Source organism: Pristis pectinata, chromosome 30 (genome assembly GCF_009764475.1).
Source record: "Pristis pectinata isolate sPriPec2 chromosome 30, sPriPec2.1.pri, whole genome shotgun sequence".
NCBI lineage: Eukaryota > Metazoa > Chordata > Chondrichthyes > Rhinopristiformes > Pristidae > Pristis > Pristis pectinata.
The window spans coordinates 19,847,423-19,870,880 of record NC_067434.1 but is presented as its reverse complement, the minus strand read 5'-3'; the positions used below and the strand labels follow the sequence as shown (position 1 = coordinate 19,870,880).

The 23,458-nt window shown below is 41.8% G+C and overlaps 1 protein-coding gene across 1 annotated transcript in view; it reads left to right on the top strand.

The window, feature by feature from the left end:
* Positions 1 to 23,458, top strand: part of LOC127584756 (calcium-activated potassium channel subunit alpha-1-like) — a 779,405-nt gene that overhangs the window by 721,921 nt on the left and 34,026 nt on the right. Inside the window, 4 exon segments of the mRNA XM_052041687.1 lie at positions 5,664 to 5,737; positions 5,739 to 5,778; positions 16,387 to 16,470; positions 17,043 to 17,173. Coding sequence (XP_051897647.1) covers positions 5,664 to 5,737; positions 5,739 to 5,778; positions 16,387 to 16,470; positions 17,043 to 17,173 — 329 coding nt within the window.

The window sequence follows — 23,458 nt, the reverse complement described above, 5'->3', positions numbered from 1 at the left end:
TCTGTCCTGTCTCAATATACCCACAATTTCACTCTTATAATGTTGTTGTATTCAGTGTTTCGCAATTAAAGATTGTTTAATGCAATAACAATCATTTCCAGGTCATATTGTGATAGGGGACAGTGGTGGTAGTGTTTAAATTATCAGACTTGTAAACCAGAGGCCTGGACTAACAGTCCAGAGACCTGAGTTAAATTCCCACTGTGGTATCTGTGGAATTTAAATTCAGGTTAATAATCCTGAATTTAAAAAGACAATCATTACTGTTCTTGTTCATTAACATCCTTGAAGGATTACATGTGACTTCAACATGGATGATTCTTCAAACACATTTATTACAAGACAGGAGGGGGCCATTTGGCCGAAGCAATTTTCCCAGAGTAATCTCATCAGTCCCATTCCCCTTGATATATTTCCTGTAACATTGGAACCTCTTCCCTCTCAGATGCCCGCCAACCTCCCATTTTGGTTCCTGTAATTTATCGTCACCAATTAACCTACAAGACATCTTTAAGACATGGGATGTGCAAGTCCATAGCAGCCTGAAAGTAGCAACTCAAGTAGAAAGGCTGGTAAAGAAGTTATACGGCATACTTGGCTTCATTGGTTGAGGTGTTAAATATAAAGGTCAGGAATCACGTTGCAGCTGCATAACACTTTAGTTTAGCTACATTTGGAGTGTTATGTGCAGTTCTGGTTGCCCCATTGGTTGCCAGAGAGGATACAAAGAGGGTTCACCAGTATGTTGCCTGGATTAGAGAGTATTAGCTATAAGGAGAGGTTGGGCAAACTTGGACTGGTTTTTTCTGGAGTGTTGGAGGCTGAGGGGAGACCTGATAGAAGCATATAAAATTATGACAGGCCTAGACAGGGTAGGTAATCAGTCATTTTCCCTGGTGGAAATGTCAAATACTAGAGGGCACAGATTTAAGGTGAGAGGGGGAAAGTTTAAAGGAGATTTACGAGGTAAGTTTTCTACAGAGAGAGTGGTGGGTGCCAGAACATGCTGCCAGGGGATGTGGTGGAAGCAAATGAAATAGCAACATTTAAGAGGTTTTTAGACAGACAGATGAACAGGCAGGGAATGGAGGGATAGGGATGATGTGCAGGCCTTTGTGACTAAGTTGGATCATGGTTGGCACAGACATTGTGGGCTGAAGGGCCTGTTCTTGTGCTTTACTGTCAACGTTCGACGTGGAGGAAACCCACAAAGAGAACATGCAAACTCCCACAAACAGCACCCAAGGTCAGGATTGAACCCAGGTTGTTGGAACTGTGACAGAGTTGCACCATCATGTCACCTTGCAACCCCCACAGTTAGGGAGGGGAAATAAATGCTGGCCTTGGCAGTGATGCCCAGATCCAGCATATTCTGGAGAAGTTTGTACAGAAGCCAAATTTGATATTCCAATGCAGTCTGGGGCAGTGCTTCAATGTCAGAGATGCCATCTTTCCAATGAGAAATTTAACCAAGGCTCTGTCTATCCCTGAAGGTGGGTATACAAGATGCCATGGCAATGCTTAAAGAGCTCTTATTTTCACCAAGTTTTCACCTTGCAGCAGACAATGCACATTGATGATTTCTTCAGTTTATATCATGTAAAAGAAAGGTTTTAGACAATAAATAGGAGAATCAAGACCATAGAAAGGCCACTCTATTTCTCCTGCAAGTCTTACTCCCTTGCTAAAATGCGTAAGGTTCCCAAAGGAACTTTACATAGGACTTCATAGCCATTATAGATATACAAGAATAACTGGAGCACTCTACCTTCCTTCCAACAGTTCATTTTTTGGCTTCTTGATGGGAGTAATTTAGTTTGCGTTAGTTCAGAATATCAAATTATTCCTCACACTTCTTTACAAAACTAACGATTTCAGTGTGGATAGTGTTCATTGCCCATATCTTCGTAGAGTCACACAGCACGGAAATGGGCCCTTCAACCTAACTGGTCCATGCCAACCAAGATTCCCATCTAAGCCAGTCCCATTTTGCCCACATTTGGCCCATATCCTTCTAAAACCTTTCCTATCCATGGACCTATCCAAGTTCCTTTTAAATGTTGTTAATGTACCTGCCTCAACCACCTCCACTGGCAGCTCATTCCATATACTGACCACCCTGCGGTGAAAATGTTGCCTCTCAGGTTCCTGTTAAATCTCTCCACTCTCACCTTAAACCTATGCCCTCTTGTTCTTGATTCCCCAACCCTGGGAAAAGACAATACTATATTTCCGTATTAAGATCTGGTTTCCAAAAGGTACAACCCAGGGAGGTCCACTTCAGGCTCCGTATAATGTTTGTTGCCAAGAACACATGAAAATTGCTGAATTACAAACCCTGGAGTACATTCGGAAAGTGGTGAGGAGCAATTTGATTGGGAAAATGAGGTCCCTGTTTGAGGCAACCCTGACCCCTCCATCCTCCGCACTAATCCCACAGCACAGAAGGTGGAGCAACTGTGCCAGTGAAGGGATAGCGCCCCTATAAAATAAATTATCCATCAATACTTGTGGCCACACATTGTCTTTATTATGACTGCAGAGGTTAAATATACTTTTAGTTGGTTATATGATCATTTTTTTCTCTTCACTCAAAACATTTTTTTATCTCCACTGCGCCTTGATTAGGAGAGAAGCCAGTGATGACTAAACTAGAGGGCAGCCCATTAATAATTGCTTTGTGCCCCAACATGGAACTGTGTGACTGACCGGTGATCTCATTACCATACCTGCAACCAGTCTGCTGGTCTATATTTCAATCACTTGCACTTAAATGAATGTTAGTATATTATTACTCTTGTGTTTATTACTGTGACACCCAGGGTGACGGGAGAGACTGACTTCCATGTTCCGGGTTAGTCAATGCTGCTTGGTTTTGTCACCTCTGAAATATAAACTCATCCACTGAGAAGAACAATCCTTTGCCCTCATTCCTCCCACCACTTTCTATGTGCAGAACTACTTGAACATCAAACGCTGAAACAACTGCTGGTGCAGTTATTACTGCAGCTGCTCAGGGGACCTATTCAGATGCTTCATTTATTGGAGCTTAATAGATAAAAAAAAGCCAAATTGGATCTCCTGATAGAAGCCTAATCAAGTTATAATCTGCATAATTTTCACATAAGCTTTGGTTTGAAATTTGCATAATTTATGTTGCAGCAGATACTAATGTGATATTAAAAAGTATTTAATCCAGTCATTGAGTTTTATTTATCTTGTTGACTGGTTGTTTTTCTATCCTTCAATTGTTTGAGTTCAGTTATCTGGTAAGCATCACTGAATGATCACCCTCTTAAAATATGTCACTCACTGCCTTGATCTTCATTCTGCATAAAATTGTCCTCAGTCACCAATACTACAGAGGCACACTGTCAGCTTCCCTTTTCATTATTCCCGTATTAGTTCCCATGCATGGCCGCAGTAACTAAGAGTCTCAAACAACAGGGGAGTTCTAAAGCCTGAACAGTGTGTTATACAGAATGTCAGCATCTTGTAGAGGAGTCCTCTGGGCTGGGGAATTAAATGCAATAAATGCTTTGACTTTTTGCAGAGAGGACTAAATAATGATGACCCAAGCATCGGCCTTTGTCCGATCATTTCTCTTTACTTCCCAGCCTCACTAATACATGTTTCATGTGCATCAAGGTTATTCTGTATAATTCTAATGCTGCCAAGGCCATTAAACATTCTTTGGACAGACTATGGAATGTCAGGTTTGATTTGAATGCAGTAGTGCTGTGTAGTAATTCCCATACATGCATTAAGTGTTCATTGAGTTCTGATTTTCCCAAAGGTTCCAAAGTTCCCTCATTAATTAACATGAGTCTGCCACTGTTCAGAACTCAAAGTTACTTCCTTTTTTATTGAGACAGCAAACATCCATAACAATTTGAGTGAAGGGTAATGGCAGTAAGATTTTCAACGTGCTCGGCATTTAATGTCTGCTTCAAAACAGTTCTGTTTATTTCATTAGTGATATTAAATGATTTTGTTTCCAGGTATTTTGACCTCCTCATTCACTCAGTCTTTTTCTGTAAGGATAGGTTATTATATAAATTGAGCTTGTTAAAGTTCACAGAGCTTGATGACATATAGAGAACTAAACACTAGCCAGGAAATTTGCATGCAAATAATAAGACCCTTGTTTTTATTAATAACAATAAAATTTATTAATAGCATCCTGAATGATACATTACCAACTCTGCTTCAACAGGAACTGCTAGCCACAAGTTACTTGGGGGAGAAACAAGACAATGCCTGGAATAAATGCAATGCTTTGATTGACTAACTGAACCTGATCATCTCTGCAGTCTTCAACCATTAACGGAAGCTTTATCCTTGATATTCAAGTGTATTATAAACTCTTCATTTAAGTTGAAGCTTTCTAAAAATATAAAATGAGTATACATTTCCCATTTGAAAGAAACAATTTCAGAGAGTTCCTTAAAAAGTCAATTGGAAGAATGTTCATTTTGTTAAAAACTTTAAGATCAGTATGTTTTTTTTTTAAGAAAAGATAACAATTCTAAAAGGCAACAGCCTGGGTTTTATTGTGTCAGCATTAACTAATGGCCTGAAGCTCTCTCTAAAAGAACCTGAAGTCTATGTATTATGTATACTGCATTACTGGCTTTAGGTGTTGACTTGTGAACATGGAAAATGAAAAATGTCAAGGTCTATGACTTCAAAAGAAATGGCATGTTTGTGGGTTTTTTAGGATGTTGAATGTTAACATTTCTGATTAAAAAGGATTTATGTTCACTATGTAGTAGCAAAATGGGAAACATGTAAAATTAATATCAGCAACATGATGGGAAACCTGTAAATGCTAAATAGGATCAAGTGACCTTTATTGATTAAATTATTTCAGGTTACTGCTAGTGGGCTTGGTCGATTTGGTATTAAAACATTAATGCAGGCACCAAAACGAAAATGAATTTGGAAGAAAAGCATGCAGGATGGAGTTTCTGATCTAAAAAAGATTAGAAAGGAGGGAAGAGAACTGGGTTTAAGAGAAGCCACAGGAGTTGCTCTTTCACTGTGCCTCACATTTCCAAATTGAGGAGTGTCTGATCAGTTGATGCTCATCACTTCAATTAGAATTTCTAACCATTTTTTGGGGGTGTTTGGCTTTAAAGCACATGTCACTTCTCTGACTTAAGATGTTGGCAGTTTCCTTTGTACTGCAGCCCCTCACTATAACACTCCCTTCAGGAACCATGCGAAAATCATGTTTCTGTAGAGGGACTGGAGTTTGATATACTTTATTTATCAGCAACGCATGTTGCATCAAGAACTGTGGTACATCAGAGAGCTTTATAATGAGGGCTTACGACAGCACTTTACTTTTTAGTCTTCCATTCAAGCTGATCTTTTGTGTATTCTGTACAAATAAAAAGTTACAGTTTGCCAACTCTGTCAACACTACACATGTATTCATTAGTGAGGAAATACTACCGAGTGTTTGGACCTACAACAAGTCTCAACGATCGGAGATTATTTGCACCCTACAGGAGGGTTATCCCATGTGGGGTCACCTCGACGTGCTGTTGCCACAGAACCAGATAGTGGGGTCATTCAGTGAGGCGAGGGGCCCGTGTTCACCCCCTCTGATGAGGAGAGATAGACATGTGATTTTATGACTTCTTATTCTTTCATAGGATTCACACCGCCGGGGATGGACAGAACATCACCAGACAACAGTCCCGTCCATGGCCTGGTCCGACAGACTTCCTGTTACCACAGGAGCCAACATCCCAATGATGACTGAGCTAGGTATGGGGCTTCTTCCTCTGGGTGGGTTGTGCTTTGTTATTCCATTATCACTAACAGTGTTTCAGTGGGCATGTGTCAAATTATCCTGTTGGTCACATGACACATTTGGCATTTGCCAACAGCAATCCCAAGTTATGGACTTGAGATTACGCAACTGAAAATTTCACCCTAGATGCAAATGCTGGACGCAAAGTTTGCAGTTGCAAATTGCATTTGGCTTCCAAATATTGACTTCACTGCAAACAAATTTGAGAAGTGAAATACAATGCACAGTTGCCACAATATTATGCATTTAACCCTTGCAGCTGAGGATGGCTATCACTCTGAAGTGACATTCCCGTGCTGGTATTTTCATCAATGATCCTCGTTGGATGAAATACCCCAGGAAACCCCCATATGTCCTAATGATGGCTGTGGGACATACCAGGAATGGTCATTTCTTTTGTTTTGGTTTGTAGCTGTTAGTTAGTTCCTGCAAATTTCATAAAATAACCAAGTAAATTTTGGAGATGGAGTGTATGTGCAGAATGGAGATTTATAGCATCCAAATTTCCGGTGATTTGTTTCCAATGGATTTACCAATGCGAACTCTTGTGTTTTTAAAAGGAACTGGTTGTTGTTACCTCAATATACTTAGTTCTTGATTGAAGGTGTTTCCTAGAACTTGAGAGCAATGGATTTGTTAAAAAGCCTTAGAGGATTGCTACATCTGTTCAGAAAGTAGCTGGATGCTGTAGGTTCCTTAATTAATTTAATAGAAGAATGAGGATGAAACTTTGAGGACGACAGCACAGACACATTGGATGATGGCTGGAATCCGTACTGACTCCAGCTGAGAGCAAAATTCAGGCCCGGACGTGCCAACGGGCAGCCAGTTGTAACCTGACAGATCAAAGATCCAAAGGTAAAGAGTTGACTGTTGAGGAAGACCTTTATTTTTTCAGTACACTATTGAATTTGTAACGAGTTTAGTCAGCACTGAATTTCCTCCACTAATGACCCAGAGATAAATGTAGGAAATGCTGCTGATCATTTAGACCTAGGAGGTCCTTGGTTCAACCTGTGCTATCTTTTCTTCTAGTAGGCCAAGGGTGGCTATGGACCAACTCAGCTGAGACCAGCTAATGCAGCACAGCCCAATCAATGACCCAGGGACTCAATAACGTGTCACATTAGGTCACCTTTTATAGATTAGGTAGAAAGTGCAATGCTGACCACGTGTATCTTAACTGTGTTTTAAATGGATTATCATGAAACTGAGAATAGTTACCACAGCATCCATAATTTGTTTCTAAATATTGCAATAGAACCTGGCAGAAATATTTGGAAAAATCCTTATCTTTTTACATCATGACACCACTAGAAGGATTAATTGCAGGATTGTTCAGTGATTTAGGAGGGAATTGGGTCAGCACTTGAGAGAGAATTTGTTGGGTTACAGGAAAGATGGCATTGACGACGTTGCTCTTCGGGTATCTCCATAGATACAATGGGTCAGTTGACACCCTCCTCTGCCACCACAGTTCTACATTTGGTGATGTGATATACAGATTAACGAGTAGGTTTGCAAAACTGCTGCCTAACTGATGTAATGTACAAAATGAAATTGTTATAAATCATTCCTTTCATTAGTACCTTTGATTTGTTCCATAAATGGGTCCTACTTTTCCTTGCAACCTTGCAGTCAATTGATAGTGTGGACCAAGGATCAAAACGATGGATCTCCTTGGTATTAAAACTGCATTCAATAATTGGCACGGTAGCGTAGCGGTTAGCGTAACGCTATTACAGCGCCAGCGACTGGGGTTCAATTCCCGCCGCTGTCTGTAAGGAGTTTGTAGGTTCTCCCTCTGACTGCATGGGTTTCCTCTGGGTGCTCCAGTTTCCTCCCACATTTCAAAGATGTACAGGTTAATAGGTTAACACGAGTGTAATTGGGTGGTGTGGGCTCATTGGGCCGGAAGGGCCTGTTACTGTGCTGTATAAATAAAGTTTTTAAAGTTTTAAATCCATAACATATACTTCTGATCAGCACTTAGTGAGGTGACACCACAAGCAGAAAGTTTTGCAAAAGCAAAGAAGTAAACAAAAAATTATCTAGCTTCTTCGAAAATAATAATAATTCAGCCCTGCCCTGTTAGCAGGCCAGGTGTCACTTACCTGATTAGCATTTCCTTGGCTCTACCTTCTGTCTCTCGCCAAGTCTTCCAGACATTCCCAGGCCAAGTTGTTCTTTTCTTTCTCCCCTTATTAAGTGTCTTGATAATTTAAACTTTTGGTAGTGCAAAGCAGTCAATATTGAATTAACCTCTTCACATTTCCCTCTCCTCGTTCGTTAATGCAATGCCTCACAAGGCACTTGTAGTTCAAAGTCAGGAAGTCTCTCCATTGAGGTTACCAGTGTGCACAGCACAAGGATTGTTACATTTACTGCAGATTGTGCCTGGTGTGGTTAACACATCCGAGATATTTATCAGTAACTAATTACAAATATTCCCTAATGAAGGGAAAGGTGTGCAATGGGTCCCTGACCTTATATTTGTCCTTTGGCATTGCTGTTGAATGAAACAGCTTTTCTCCCACCAACAACCCTACGACATAGTTAACTTATCCCGGACATTTATCAGTAACTGATGACAATTATTTCCTAAAGAAGGGAGGGGTGTGTGATGTGTCCATGACCTTATAATTGGCCCTTTAGCATTACTGATGAGCAAAGCAGCATTTACTCCCACCAACAACTCTCTGCTGTCCTCAAATAAATAGGCCTTTGGAACGTGGAAGCTGTTGAAGTCTGTGAGTAAATAAAGAACTGAACTGTCTTCTACTGGCATGCTCTGCAGGAAGCATAAGTGCGTCTAGGTTCTTGGAAGCTGGATTTAGTGGATTTAACCTCCTGAAGCTGAGTGTTAACTTAATGTAGTCACTTTCATATAAATTATGTCAAGATCCTAGGGTTGTCAAATAGAATCCTGCCGTGTTTAACCTTCATACCCTTGTTGTTTCTGATTTTATCGTGAGTGCTCACCACCTTAATTTGTTTTCTACACTAATAAGACGCACATTTATAAAATGCTTTCTCTCATTGCAACATCTCAATGCTTCACACAGTGAATTATTTGCACAAGAGGTTAACAACCGTGACATGATTAGTGCAAGTTCACCAGGAGATAATTGTAATTAGTTACTGATAAATGTTTAGGATACGTTAAGCATGTCATGTGTAATCTGCAATAATTGCAACAATCCTTTTTTTTATGTGGTATGCACACTGGCAATCTTAAAGGAGACACTTTCTGACTTTTAAATCTACTATCACCTTGTGAGTCATTGTATTAAAGAACAGGAACCTGGGGTAACATTGTGAGTTGATGCATTGGCCCAGAATTAGTTGACAATAACAACAAGTGTAATGTTAAGGCGTTACTGCTGCATAAATAACCCAGCAACCGCTGGCCAGATACTGGTCTGGGAAGAAAATTACCGCATGATTTCTACGTGCTGTGAAAAGACGAACTCATTTCGAAGATACGGCACTCCAAATGCAAATTAAACTCGATATAGCAAGTTGGGTTTACTGTTTCATGGGATAAGAACTCCTAGTAGTGTTCTGACAATGCCTTGTGGCTGCCTGCTTCTATCCTGGCTTGAAACTCAACGCAGAAATGGAACCATTAAAATCCTACAGTCTGACTCTGCAAGGGGGAAGTTACTTGATGGACTTGCCACGACGTGGAAGGAGGTTATTCGGCCCATCGTGTCTACATTAGTTCTGTATCAAATAGATGAAAATTCTTACCAAAACTAACCTTTTAAATTAATGCAGCCATTGCTGGATGCCTGGCCTACAGCTGGGGTTTTGATGTGCAGTGTTTCCCAAAAACCTCATTGAAGGGACGTTGCAAAAACATTGCACAATTCCAGGCTGCAGTGTGTAGGTGAGGAAGCATGGAGCATGTGTTGTGCACACAAGCAGCTTGTTACCAATTCTCTAAGGAACCATGGACTAGCCATCAGCACGTTGTGGCCTGGTATCTTCTTGCCCATCATGGACAGCACTGGAGGTCAGGATGTGGTCCAAACTGCTAGTCCACCACTGGACTGAAGACCCTCTGGCAGATGGAATCAAGCTTCACATCACCACCTATCAGGTCCCTTGTAGTCTGTTCCACTGGTTTTAACTTGCCCTTTTGATGGTGGGATTTACTGAACCAGCAGATGTTGGTCTTAGTGCCAACCGCAACCACAGCTGTAACATAAGATTTCTTTATTAGTCACATGTACATCAAAACACACGGTGAAATGCATCTTTGCGTAGAGTGTTCTGGGGGCAGCCCGCAAGTGTTGCCACTCTTCCGGCGCCAACATAGCACGCCACAACTTCCTAACCAGTAGGTCTTTGGAATGTGGGAGGAAACCGGAGCACCCGGAGGAAATCCACGCAGACACGGGGAAAACATACAAACTCCTTACAGACAGCGGCCGGAATTGAACCCAGGTCGCTGGTGCTGTGATAGCATTACGCTAACTGCTACACTACACACAGGTCACATCACATATTGTGACTGTCTATGTAAACCAGAGAAAATAACTCTAAGAGGAAAGTCACCTTCCTTTAAATGCCAGTCCTATAAACCAAAGCAGAATGCACCTAATTATTCATTACCTGGGAATTTATCCAAAAGAATCTCCAAGATTCTTGCATTAAATTTAAGTTAAAACATCTTTTCTCCAAGAATAATCCTTGATATCTGTTGAATACCACTGCTGCTCAGATTTTTAATATTCACTTACGGGATATAGATGTTGCTGGTGAGACTGTCATTTATTGACCATCACCAGTTGCCTTGGAGAAGTTGGTGTTGAGCCTTCTTGATAGGACTGAGTGGCCCACCATTTTAAGACTCACGTTGGTGTGGTCTGGGCTCACATATGGGCCAAACAGATGGGTTTGTGTGACAGTTTCTAAGTTTCATGGTCAGCATTGCTCAGACTATTTTTGTTATGATTCCAGATGATTATGCCAAGTTTAAATTCCCCATCTGTCAGGTTGGGATTTGTACTCCCTGGCTTTGGATAATTAGTCCTGCCCTCTGGATATATTAAAAATTATAATTTTATAATTAGGTTCTAATGATTGCTCATCTTAACTACCATGTTAACCAGCAAGTTAGAGTACATCTAAAGGAAGAACTGTATCAGTTGTTCTGTGGTGCTTTTGAGGTCCAAGCACAAATTAAGAGTAAAGTTTACTTTTATTATACATAAAAACACAATTTATTCAACAGCCCTGTATTCCTGATGTGTCTGCCCTGGGAGTGTAAGGTTTTATTCCATCTACACTGAGTACTTAACAGAATGATCCATCCAGCCAATCTCTTTGGCTCTATTTTGGGACCTAATCTGACCAATAATCCTTGTGCCTTTTGTTAATCTGTGCCTGCTCTCCTCTAAATCTTTGCTGAATCAGGAATTGATCCATTTCCCCCTTGAATACCAGCATACACACCACCCTGTGACAATCTGTAGTGTAGAACAGGCCAATCTATAGTGTAAAACAAACTAAGTTGCTCGTTACACTGAATACAACTCATTTTGTTCATATTCACACCCTCTTAATATCTAACCCTTTTATGCAGAATCGCTGGAAGAATTTCAAAAAGGTGAAAACCCACCCAAACATTAAATGTGGTCATTACAAGTGAGATTCCTCTCCTGTTTAAAATTTTGGACTGTTGGAGGTTGATAATCCTTGTATTTAGTGGCATCAAGCAGTCAGGCTATCTTACTGGAGACAACAGCACAGTAACTAGTACTACAGTTGTTAGTACAGCGGCTGCCTCACATCTTCAGTGATTTGCGTTCAGTCCTGATCTCCAGTGCTGTCTGTGTGGGGTTTGTATGTTCTCCCCGCGACTGCATGGATTTCTTCCAGTTTCCTCCCTCATTCCAAAAATGTGCAGGCTGGTAGGATGGTTGGCCGTGATAAATTACCCCTCGTGTGTAAGTGGGTGGAAATTATCTTGGGGAAGTTGAGGTGAAAGTGGGAACAGTAAAATGGGAATAGTGTAGATGCTGGGCATGGACTTGATGGGCTAAAGATCCCTGTTGTTGTGCTGTATAACCAAGACACGATGACTCACACTACTGTCTATTTGCTTGTATAATTGATAAGGATGTGTAAATATATTCCCCTTAATATGTGAGCTGGAGCTCATGCCTTTGCCTGCAGACCATGTCACTAATCTGTTTTGTTTCATGGTATAGTGAACACACAAAAGATAAGTGAGGTCAGCTTTGTATCAGATATAAAAAATAATGCACTTGCATTACTGCCTCACGTTAGCGGATAATTTTACTCAATTTCAACAGGATAATTCCTTTGCTTTCTGCTCCACAGTCCCTGGGCTACATTCTCTCCGATCTGTGCCTTATAGCTTTTTCTCACCGCAGCATCCTGCTTTTAAAAAACAGATTGTCCTCTGGACCTGTCAGAAAGAGAATAAACAAAAACTTTTCAGAAGAACGGGAGTGAAATGTTGATCTGTTCCAGAGACAAGCCACTGGGTTGCCTAAATCCTGGGGAGACCAGCTTCCAACAGGCATTCTTACTACTTTTTATCTGATTTTAGATTCACATGAAGCATGGAGTTGCCCTGAGCTGTTAACGCTTCTAACCCAAGTTTTAACTAAACATCTTAATTAATTTGTATCTTGATCAGTTCGATGGGGAAAATGAGCATTGATCCATGAAATACTGTATGCCAGTGCCTTTGAGCAAAATCTTGTTTTAACCAGAATTTAAACTTTATTTAAGAGAGAGAATTAATAGTAACCCCTTTTGTAAGGGTTTAATGCAAAAAAAATTCCAACTGCACTTTCAAACAGATTGGCTAGAGCTGGCAATGTCCATCAACATATGATTTTTCATTCCAGTCGGCTTATTGTTCTTTATATCTGTAACACAGACCGCCCGTGGTGTAGGAAACCTGGGTGCATTTCTTGCCGTTACTTTGCAGATTGTATTTTTCCACTGTACCAATAACCTTGGTAAGCCCAATAATTTTGGCACAATTTAATATTAATTTTCTGTAACTGTACGTACAACAACAATCTGATAAAAAAGGTATCAGGTAACATTACCACGGGATCTCAGATGGAGATACTGCTTCACTGCTCTGTGCAGAGATGTGACAAGTTGTACAAGACATTGGTGCGGCTGTATTTGGAATATTATGTTCAGTTTTGGTCACCCTGCTATAGAAAAGGTGCCCTTAAGCTGGAATGAGTGCGGAAGAGATTTACGAGGATGTTGTCGGGATTCAAGGGACTGAGTTATGGAGAGAGGTTGAGCGGGTTGGGACTTTATTCATTGCATAGGAAAATGAGGCATGATCTTATCAAGGTGTATAAAATCATGAGGGGTATAGATAGGGTGAATGCGCACGGTCTTTTTCCCAGGGTTGGGGAATCAAGCACTAGAGGACATGGGTTTAGGGTGTGAGGGAAGAGAGTTAATAGGAATCTGCTGGGCAACTTTTTCACCCAGAGAGTGGTCAGTATGTGGAATGAGCTGCCAGAGGAAGTGGTTGAGGCAGGTACATTAACGACATTTAACATGAACTTGATTGCAGTATGACTCTATGACTCTAAGCTATTGATTTGTTGCTACGACAATCTGATGATCTAGCAAGGTTTCCAAATCAAAAATGGTGTTTTTCCATTGACTGTTAGGAGAATATGCTTACAAGGCAAATGTCAGAGGTAAAGCTATGAACAAAACATTCTTTATTGGAGATAGCTGACTCCCAACTAACAGCAGTGGCTGATACAACAATGTTTCAAAAGTAATACCACAAGGTGTACATAGTTCATCTACTCTCCAAATGGGAAACACGTTTCCATTTCTGATGTGGTTGCTTTACAGAAATATGAATGAACTACCTGTGAAATACCTGAAAAAAACAAGAGGCTTAGGGCAACATTTGCTTCTCATTGTACAGCTGCATGTTTGATCAAAGGTAGTAATGGGGTGAATCTTCCTGACTGTGTCTGGTGATTCTAAAGGGAGCTACATTCACAGTGGAGCAAGTCTTAGACTTCAGTCTGAAACTGACTGACAATAGACTTCAGGGCACTTTGTCACCATGTCTCGCTGCTGAACGCCAGCTAGCAAGGACTTAAGGAGCTCATAGAACCATTGAACATTTACAACACAGTGAAACCATCACCTACGATAGAGTTATTCAGCCTAGTTTCACCTTCCTGCACTGGGTCTGCAGCTCTGTAGGTCACAGCTCTTCAAGTACACATGCAAGTATTGTTTAGATGTGAGCAGGGTTTCATCCCCACTACCCTTTCAGGCAGTGAGTAACAGAATGAGGCTTCTCACCCTGTAGAAAGGAAGATTATTGTTACACTTCTAGTAATTTTAGGTATTTTAACGAACTTTATTTTTTGTTTTTTTTAACTAGTTACTTAGATTTTATTATTTTTTTAAATGTCTCCAACATTTTCAGCTTTAACAGAAAGCAAATCTCTGGTCCTGATTTTGCTGGCTGTCAGTGGTTGCTCTGGGGCTGGAACCTGAAGCTCTCAGGTGCTGAGGTCCAGCCAGATCCGCTTGGGCAAGTATGAGCAGTAGTGATCCCGATCCAGCCCGCGACTTTCCCCGTGACTTTCCCCATGACTAGCCCTAACTTAGAGCAACGGTGTTCAGCAACTTGAGTATTTCATCTCCTGCTAAAACAAATTCTAAAGATAGCAGCTTGTAGAAGATAAAAAGACCAGCAGCACATTGCAAATGTTGAATATAAACATGACCATTCATATAAAACTGTCAACACTGCTGAATCATAAACAGACAGCTATATCTCTTGTGAAATGACCTCCATAACCTGCAAGCTATTAATTTGTTTTGACCTATAAGCAGAGTATTGCATTGTTCTTTCCACTTTCTTCTGATCAAGTTAAACAAAAACTTATCTTGGCTCTTGGCAGGGTTTTCCAGTTGCTACATTTAGAACATAGAACAGTACAGCACTGGAACAGGCCCTTCGGCCCACAATGTTGTGCCAAATGAATTAAGCTAATGATGCCTAATTAAACTAATTCTTTCTGCCTGCACATGGTCCGTATCCCTCCATTCTTTGCATATTCCATGTGCCAATCTAAGAGCCTCTTAAACACCTCTAACGTATCTGCCTCCTACACCATCCCTGGCAGTGCATTCCAGGCACCCACCGCTCTTCTGTGTAAAAAAACGTGTCCCTCACATCTCCTTTGAACTTTCCACCTCTCACCTTAAATGCATGTAGTATTAGACATTTCAACCCTGGAGAGAAACAGATACCAGCTATCTATCTGTGTATCTCATAATTTTATAAACTTCTATCAGGTCTCATCTCATCCTCCGTCGCTCCAGAGAAAACAACCCAAGTTTGTCCAACCTCGCCTTATAACACATGCCCTCTAATCCAAGGAGCCTCCTGGTAAACGTCTTCTGCACAATGTTTAAGGGAGAACTTGAGTTACCACCTGTACACCTGGCATTAGCTGCAGGCTCCACTAGTGATTAGATTGGCATTAATTCCCTTGTTGAATTCCAGCCAGAAGGCACCTGAGCTCAGAAAATTCATTACTGGCCTGGTACACGAGCCAAACATGTCTCAGCCAAGACACGATTCCTCGTTGCCCCTGCTTGTTACAGGTCTCTTTGTGACAAAGCACAGTTGTTTAATCATTTGACACCACCAGCCTTGAGCTGTCAGTGTTGAGTGGACATTTAATTGTACACTGCTAACCCAAACCAAAATACTTGCACACTGTTAATGCATCCAGGTTCGCAAAGACACACATCATCTGTATGCTCAGTAGCAATGCAAGCCACTGAGCACCTTACTATTAAGTATTGGACTTGTTGGCAGGGGTTGTTTATGCTTATGTGATGTGTGATTTCTACTGACAGCAGCTGAATGACAGTGGTAATTTTCATAATAATAACTTCACTGAAGTTTTTCTTTCAAGGACAACAAGCAGTTTCGATTAAAGTATTGTCTTGTATTCCTGGGGGCGGAGGGTTGGAGTGTGGAGAGAGAAACACCTCATGGGAAGGAGCCATGCAGTGTAGGATCCTGCGCTTTATTTCAGCTAATGCGACCCAGTGGTGGTGAAGAGGGGTTCAGACTTGCGACTGTAGTGCCTCTCCAGTTACCAGGCATTGGGCATTAACAAAGACAGGATTAACCTTGGGTACGTTAACCCTCCCCTCCACCAGCCAATCTTACTGGGTCCTTGTGCTTGGGACACTCCAACGTGGGTAGTAATGTTGTCACCACTGCCTTCAGGAAGGAAGAGAAGAAAACTAAAGAGAAACTTATAATGAACACCTCATTAGCTGGGGACCATGGACAAATGAGTCCAAGCTTAAAGTAACTTTAAGCTTGTTCTCCTTTGTAACTAATTAACAAAAACCTTTTCTTTGTTTAGAAACTGTAAATATTTGATGAATTGCTGCTCCGTATTGGTGCTATTGAAAGTATTACCTGTGTGTTCTCTTTCTTGTGTCTTTTGTACTCTCCTGTTTACCAATTTCTCATTCATTATTAGTTAAACCTGGCAAATTGCTCCCTTTGGTTTCATTCAGTCAGGAAAAAAACATTGGAGCCAACATCCCAATGATAACTGAATTGGGTAAGCAGCCCCTTTCTCTTCTTACACAGCCTCACCTTGCTCCATAGCTCCTCTTTTCATTTGGCTGAGAGGGATTTCTCCACTGTCGCACTCTTTCTTTCGCTAGCTGTGATTGACGTTGCCTGCCTTGGCTGTGTCCTTCGAATTTTTTTTTCTCCTAACAGTTATTATTTTCACAGAGCGTCCCTTGTTCCCCTTACCCTCTGTCCTTGCAGTTTTTTTTCCATAGTATTGTGGCTCACAGTTTGCTGTAGCGTCTTCATCGGCCTCTGTCATGCTGACTGATGATTCTTTCTAAAGCTCTCCTCAAAAGTCTGAGAAAGGGGAAAAGAACTTAAGAACAAATTCTTTATTTCTGCTAGATTTACTCTCTGAAGGCAAACTCGGGGTTGTAAAACAGAGACTAACTTCCAGTTGCTTGTCACTGTGCATGGAATTATGAAATAAATTAGAAGCAAAGTTTAGACATTGCAATCCTTTAAAGCCGCTGGTGATTGTCGAAGAACTCTTGTCCCTCCCTGGATCGGTCAGTGTGTGCTGATGTATCCTTGTCTTTCCTTTATTCCCTCCAGTGAATGACTCCAATGTTCAATTCTTGGACCAAGATGATGACGACGATCCAGACACCGAGTTGTATCTGACGCAGCCATTTGCGTGTGGGACTGCATTCGCTGTCAGTGTGTTAGACTCCCTAATGAGTGCGGTACGTAAAATCAAGCCAATGTGGTTTCATGTCCTTTCAACGACAACTGGCTCTGTGTGATGAGTATGTTTTTGTTTCAAAATAGATCTTTCTTGTGAATCACTCATTGACAGATCTATCAGTGTCTTCAAGCCAAAGCTTAGCAGGATTCGGCTAAGCCTTTGGGCATTTGCATGTTCCATATTTCAATAAGTGTGCTGATATAATTCAAGGTGCCAGAGTAACTGCAATCAGGGGCTGAAGCTTCCATTAGCTCTGAAGCAATTTTTTTAAATAGCACATCCTTTCAGAAGACAATAGCAGTGAAGTTATCTTTACAAGCACAATGCACAAGTAGCACTCACAGATAATTACCTGCTCAGGTTGATTTGGGATCAGACGAGGTTTGCATAGCTCCTCGGTCGTGGAATGGAGCACTGGAGCTCTGCTTGGAGGCATCCAGACAGCAGTTAAATTTTAACAATAACTGACGGCAAGAGTTACATTAAAACATAGAGAAATAAAGATTTATTTAAGTTCCCCGCCAGTCTGCTCAACCAGCAGAGAAACATTTAGACTATCTTACGTGCTGGCGGCTGTTAACAGAGAAGTTGCTGAGATGGTGAAGCAGTGTTAAGAGTTCAGCTCCTCAAGGTGGATTCTCACTGCTGGCCTTAACTCTGCAGCAGAATCATAGTTTGCATTTCAGATCAGTTTGAAGCGAAAGCTTATTCAAATGATGGGCCTCAACTGGCCTGTTAGCATGACACAGTTTGCTGTAAAGAGTGCTGGTGTGAAGTTCTCTGGCGGTTTCAAACAGTGCTAAGTACCTGCAGGATCGATCGGCTGAGATCCCTGCCAGTAACAGAACCTGTATTTTTAAGGGTGGCTCTTGTTTTGTCAAAATAAAGCACCATGTAAGAAAGCTGGGGTTATTTTGAAAGCGATCAAAAGCTTTCAAAGCATCTCTTCAAAATAATAATAGCCGACCACAGTTAAAGCGGTTGGTGATTTTTATTGAATGGGTTTCTGAAATAATGGAATTCAGTTAGCTAAGTGCTCCAGAGTAGTTGCAATGTAATGCTGGAAGACTCACCTTTGACAGCCAGTCTTCTCAATGTGTCAGTACAAGGCCTGGACTTGCTGTGCATTAAATATCTCACTCAACAGCCTTTCCCAGCACGTATGGAGCACTCAACAACAACAACTACTACTTGCATTTAAATAATACCGTTAATTCAGTAACAGCACCCAGAGGAACTGGCAAACCTTGACATGAAGCCAAGTTTGGAGGTATACAAAATAGATCAGTGAATGACAGTGGCTTAGGTGAAAGCAGGAAGAGAGAAAGGTACCAATGCAATCATTTGAGGTGAGGATTGAAGAAAGCACTAAAGGGGGTTCTTGTTCTCTTGTTCTGTGTTTCAGAGTCTTGGGTCTTTTTTCTTAGTTTATCAATATCAACTTGATGAACTGTAAGAAACAGAAGCCACCTCTGTCAGTCCATCACTGATGCCATCATGCTGGTTTTTAGAGTTGGCTATCTCAGTGCTATCACTGACGGTCTCTCATCCCCTTTCCTCCTTATGTTTGAGTTTATCCAGAACTCGATTCTAATCTCCACCAGGTCCTGCTCACCTTTAGCCCCTCTGGTCACTCACCTTCATTTTCTTTGAGCCCAGCCATGCCTTTTGCCCTCATGTGCAAAACCCTTCCATGGCCTTGGCTCTCATCTCTCCAACCTCTCCAGTCTCATGACCCCTCTATGGCCTTTCCTTCCTATTTGGAATATTCATTCACCTCAGTGTTTTATGCCCCCCAGTCTGGAATTCCTCCCCTAAACCTCCCTTCCTTTCTCTCCTCTTTTAAAATGCTCCCCAAAATTTATTTCTTTGACCAAGTGCTACTTTTGGAACAATTGCACTTGGTCCATTATTGGTAATTGGTTTATTATTGTCACATGCAGTGAAAAGCTTTTGTTTGCGTGCCATCCAGACAGATCATTCCAAACATAAGTACATTGAGGCAGAACAAAAGGAAAAGCAATAACAGAATGCAGAATAAAGTGTTACAGTTACAGGGAAAGTGCAGTGCAGGCAGACAAGAAGGTGCAAGGTCAAGATGAGGTAGACTGAGAGATCAATGGTCATCTTTATCGTACAAGAGGACCATTCAAGAGTCTTCTAGCAGTGGGATAGAAGCTGTCCTTGAGCCAGGTTATACGCGCTTTCATGCTTTTGTATCTTCTGCCCGATGGAAGGGGGAGAAGAGCGAATGACTGGGGTGGGAGGGGTCTTTGATTATGCCGGCTGCTTTCCCGAGGCAGTGGGAAGTGTAGGTCCATGGAGGGGAGGCTGTCCTGCGATGTAATAGTGTAAGATTAGTGATGTTAAATTGCTGTATACGTTCCAACCGTTGTTTAATTACCAGTGAGGGAACAAGGGATAAAAGTGGGGGCACAATGTTAAATATGCATGGTGAGAAAGTGACTGTAATAGAGGGGAACTGACTCTTCACTTTAATATTTGCCACAGTTTCAGATCAGTGAGGTTTGGCACTCTGCAGAGAACAGAACAGACATGGTTTCATTTTCATTAAACATTAGTATAAACACAGCTGACAATTTGTGAAGTATGGTCCCATAATTCTAGCACTAGGAGCAATTGTTAGTATATCCGGAATATGAGCGCAGGGGCTACAAACTTCTGTGGAAACACACAGAGAGATCTTTAATTTGTGAATCCGGTACTGAAATTGGTCAATGTGCCCATTGGAGGTATTTTTTTCCTTGTACAGCAAAGCTGCACGAGTTCCAACGTGCTCTGCTTCTGGGATTTGCTATTAAATCACTTGATGCAAGAAATGTGAAGTAATGTACTGTACCAGGCAGCAACAAACAAACAAAAAAAAATCAGCAACTCATTGCTGGCACCAGATGCAAATTTAAGTTGAATCCAACTTGCACTAATAGGCGAAAGTTTATAAATGGATCTGTCAGATTGATCAGACAGTCCGATTTGGTGCAGAATCAGCAAAGTGAAGTTTCTGTCAACACACTTTTCACAGACATTGCCATCAAATGGAGCTGTGCTGAGCACATCAGATGACTTAACAAGGTCGCTGCAACATCAAGCTCCCCAAGTGACAATCCTCAAGCGTTACATGGGCTTGTGGGTATTGCTCTGGCATTGAGTGCCCTTCATTGGCTGATGTGGTCCATGAGTTGCCAGCGAGGAGGAGATGAATTTCTGGGCATTGAAACACTCCATTACTTTGATGTCTCAATTTGGCTTCTATCTTGGTTTTGAAAAGCAGTTAGAACAAAACATCATTCAGGCAGCAGTTCACATTGAACAAAGGTGTTGATGGTTTAACAGACAACTCTCATCTATCATTCTGGCTGACAGCGTTGTCAGAATCGCAGATAGCTGCCACATGTTAGAGCTGAGTTGGCTTCACTTGTAGCCGTGGCTGTGTGATTCACTTATAGTCACCGTCCAATCCCTGGCGCTACACACTGTTTTCATTGGCCAAGTTTATAGGTATCCATTCTTGAAATAACAAAAGGTGACCCAGCACTTATTTGCTACTGTAAACATCACAGATTAAAGATGGAACTCCTTGGTTACAGCTGGACAAAGTATTGACTCTTTTTTAAATTCAGTTTTTGGGTATCAGGAGCAAGGCCAGTGTTTATTGTCCCACCGTTAACATTAAATGTGATTGTGAGCTGCCTCCTTGAACTAGTGCAGTTCTTCTGGTGAAGGTATTCAGTGCTGTTGGACCTTTAAACATTGTGGTTATAGTATAACTGAGTTCTTGCTATTAGAATCAACCACACTGCTGCAGGTTTGGGGTCACAAAGAGGCCGGCTGAGTAAGCAGGTAGAGTTCCTCCCCAGGACATTAGTGAACTGGATGGGGTTTTACAACATGTTGACACAAGATGCTGGAATCTGGAGCAACGCACAAGATGCTGGGCAGCAGGTCAGGCAGCTTCTCTGGAGGGAATGGACACTTGACGGGTCCAGATGAAGGGTCTCAATCTGAAACGTCGACTATTTATTTCCCTCTGTAGATGCTTCCTGGCCCGCTGAGTTCCCCCAGCTCCTTTGTGTATTGTTCCTGTGAATTTTGTGATTGTTTGACTCTTGCTGGTGGAGTCAATGCTCTTCGCAGATAAGAGGCCCAGGTCCAAATGGAGGCTGATTTGGGGCTGTCTGCTGACTCCAATCTTTTGTTACTTAACGCTCAATAGGATCAAATTCCTCTTGTGCCAGACATTTCTTACACAGACACAATGGGATGTTTACATTGGCAGCTCCCTGCACAGATGCAAAGGTTTTCACTTTTATGGGGAAGATCTTTAGTTAACAGGGCCTTATTTGAACAGTTCAGAGTGACGTTTCACTTGACGTGGACCAGACTGACTTCTTGATCGGAAGGCCGGGGTGGAGAGGGCAGGCAGGGGAGTCCCAAGGACACATTGAAGGGCCTGCCCCACAAGGGGATCAATGATTGTGGGAACAAGGATGGATACTGTCATTAGACATGAAGATATTTAGCTTGCTGGTTCAGCCTAAGGCTATGAGGCAATGCTGCACTAACGACGGCCAACACTGTGGTAAAGATGTGCCATCATGGTGTGCCCTGTGGTTGTGTGTCACTTTATCCTAAAAAAAATTGTCAGTTAGCATCGTGCAATGTGTATGCATGAGAGGTATCCCGTATTGCCAGCCTCGGGAATATGAGACATGAGTCCTTATCGATGGAGATTGTTGGATGGCTATTGATGAAGATGAGATGCTCTGGGCTGGGTCTGAGGCGAGTGGTGTAGTTTGTCTGCAGATCCATTCACTACACCTGAGCAAATGGGACACTGAACTTCCTCAGCACTGCTTTCAGGTCTTTTTGGCTTGACACCTTGCAAGAACCACCCTTCCCACTGCCTTTGCAGTGTTCGTCTTGTGGGTCCCTTGACCTCCTGTGGGGTGTAGCACACAACTTCAACCCAAGCCCAAGGGAAAATCTCAGAATCTGCTCTCTCTCCCACCTTAGTATTTTTCAGGTCTCAGTAACATCGACAACAACAACTACACTTGCTCCAACCATGGCCTTTAGGTATTCATGACAGTGGCCCCATGTAGCCTCTCAACAGTACTGGCCATTTACAAAAGCAGACTGTGTTAAAACTATGACCGCAGATTATGATGTCCATACTCCTTTATTGGGGGGTTACTTAATCTAGTACTTTAGGTTTATTCATCTGCTGTGGAACGTTTCTCAATAATCCTCTCTCTAAACCATTCTGTGAGAGGGGATTCCTTGAGCTAATCAGCTGAATGGGAGTTGGATGGGCAGATGAGGGCAACAATTTGCAGGACTACAGGGAAAGAACAGGGGAATGCAACTGAGGTGATTGGTCTACTCAGAGAAGGCAGAGAGTAGATAGGCCAAATGGCCTTCTCTCATGCTGTAACAATTCAATGATTCTCTGCGGATGTATGTTGGTATTAAACTTAATGTGTGAAGGCAGTATCTCCTCACTGAAACGTTCATCGTATAGCACAGGAACAGGCCCTTTGGCCCACCATGTCTGTGCTGATCATGATGCCAAATTCAACTAATCCCGTCTGCCTGCACATGGTCCATATCCCTCCGTTCCCTGCCTGTTCATCTGTCTGCCTCAGTGCTTCTTAAACGTAGCGATTGCATCTGTTTTTACCGCCTCCCCTGGCAGCATGTTCCAGGCACCCACCGCTCTCTGTGTAAAAAAAACCTTGCCTCGTAAATCTCCTTTAAACTTTCCCCCTCTCACCTTAAACCTATGCCCTCCAGTATTTGACATTTCCACCCTGGGTAAAAAGTCTATCTATGCCTCTCATAATTTTATATACTTCTATCAGTTCAATAAAGTTTAAATATATCATATTGACATTAAGCAAATATTTCTAAGCCTGATTGTTTACCTGACAGCATGAAATGGTTATCGATGCTGGCAAGCTATCATCTTGAAGGAGCCTGCACCTAATAAACTCTGCTTGCCTGCACACTCAAGTGTTTTAAACAGGACCACCTGGGATTTTATCCTCATCATGCATTTATTTTTTAGAAAATCAAAATGTTTAATTGATACATACTTAAGCCTGATTTCTGTCAGTTCCTGTCGTAAGGATGTAGGATGTGATCGCAGAAGAGGACAGCCAGAGTATACTTGTGGCAATGTGCAGCGACATTCTCGACATAAAGGCTGCTCCCAGCTGAATCAGTGATGAGGAAAAAAGGCACTCTAGCTCGCATGGGCTTT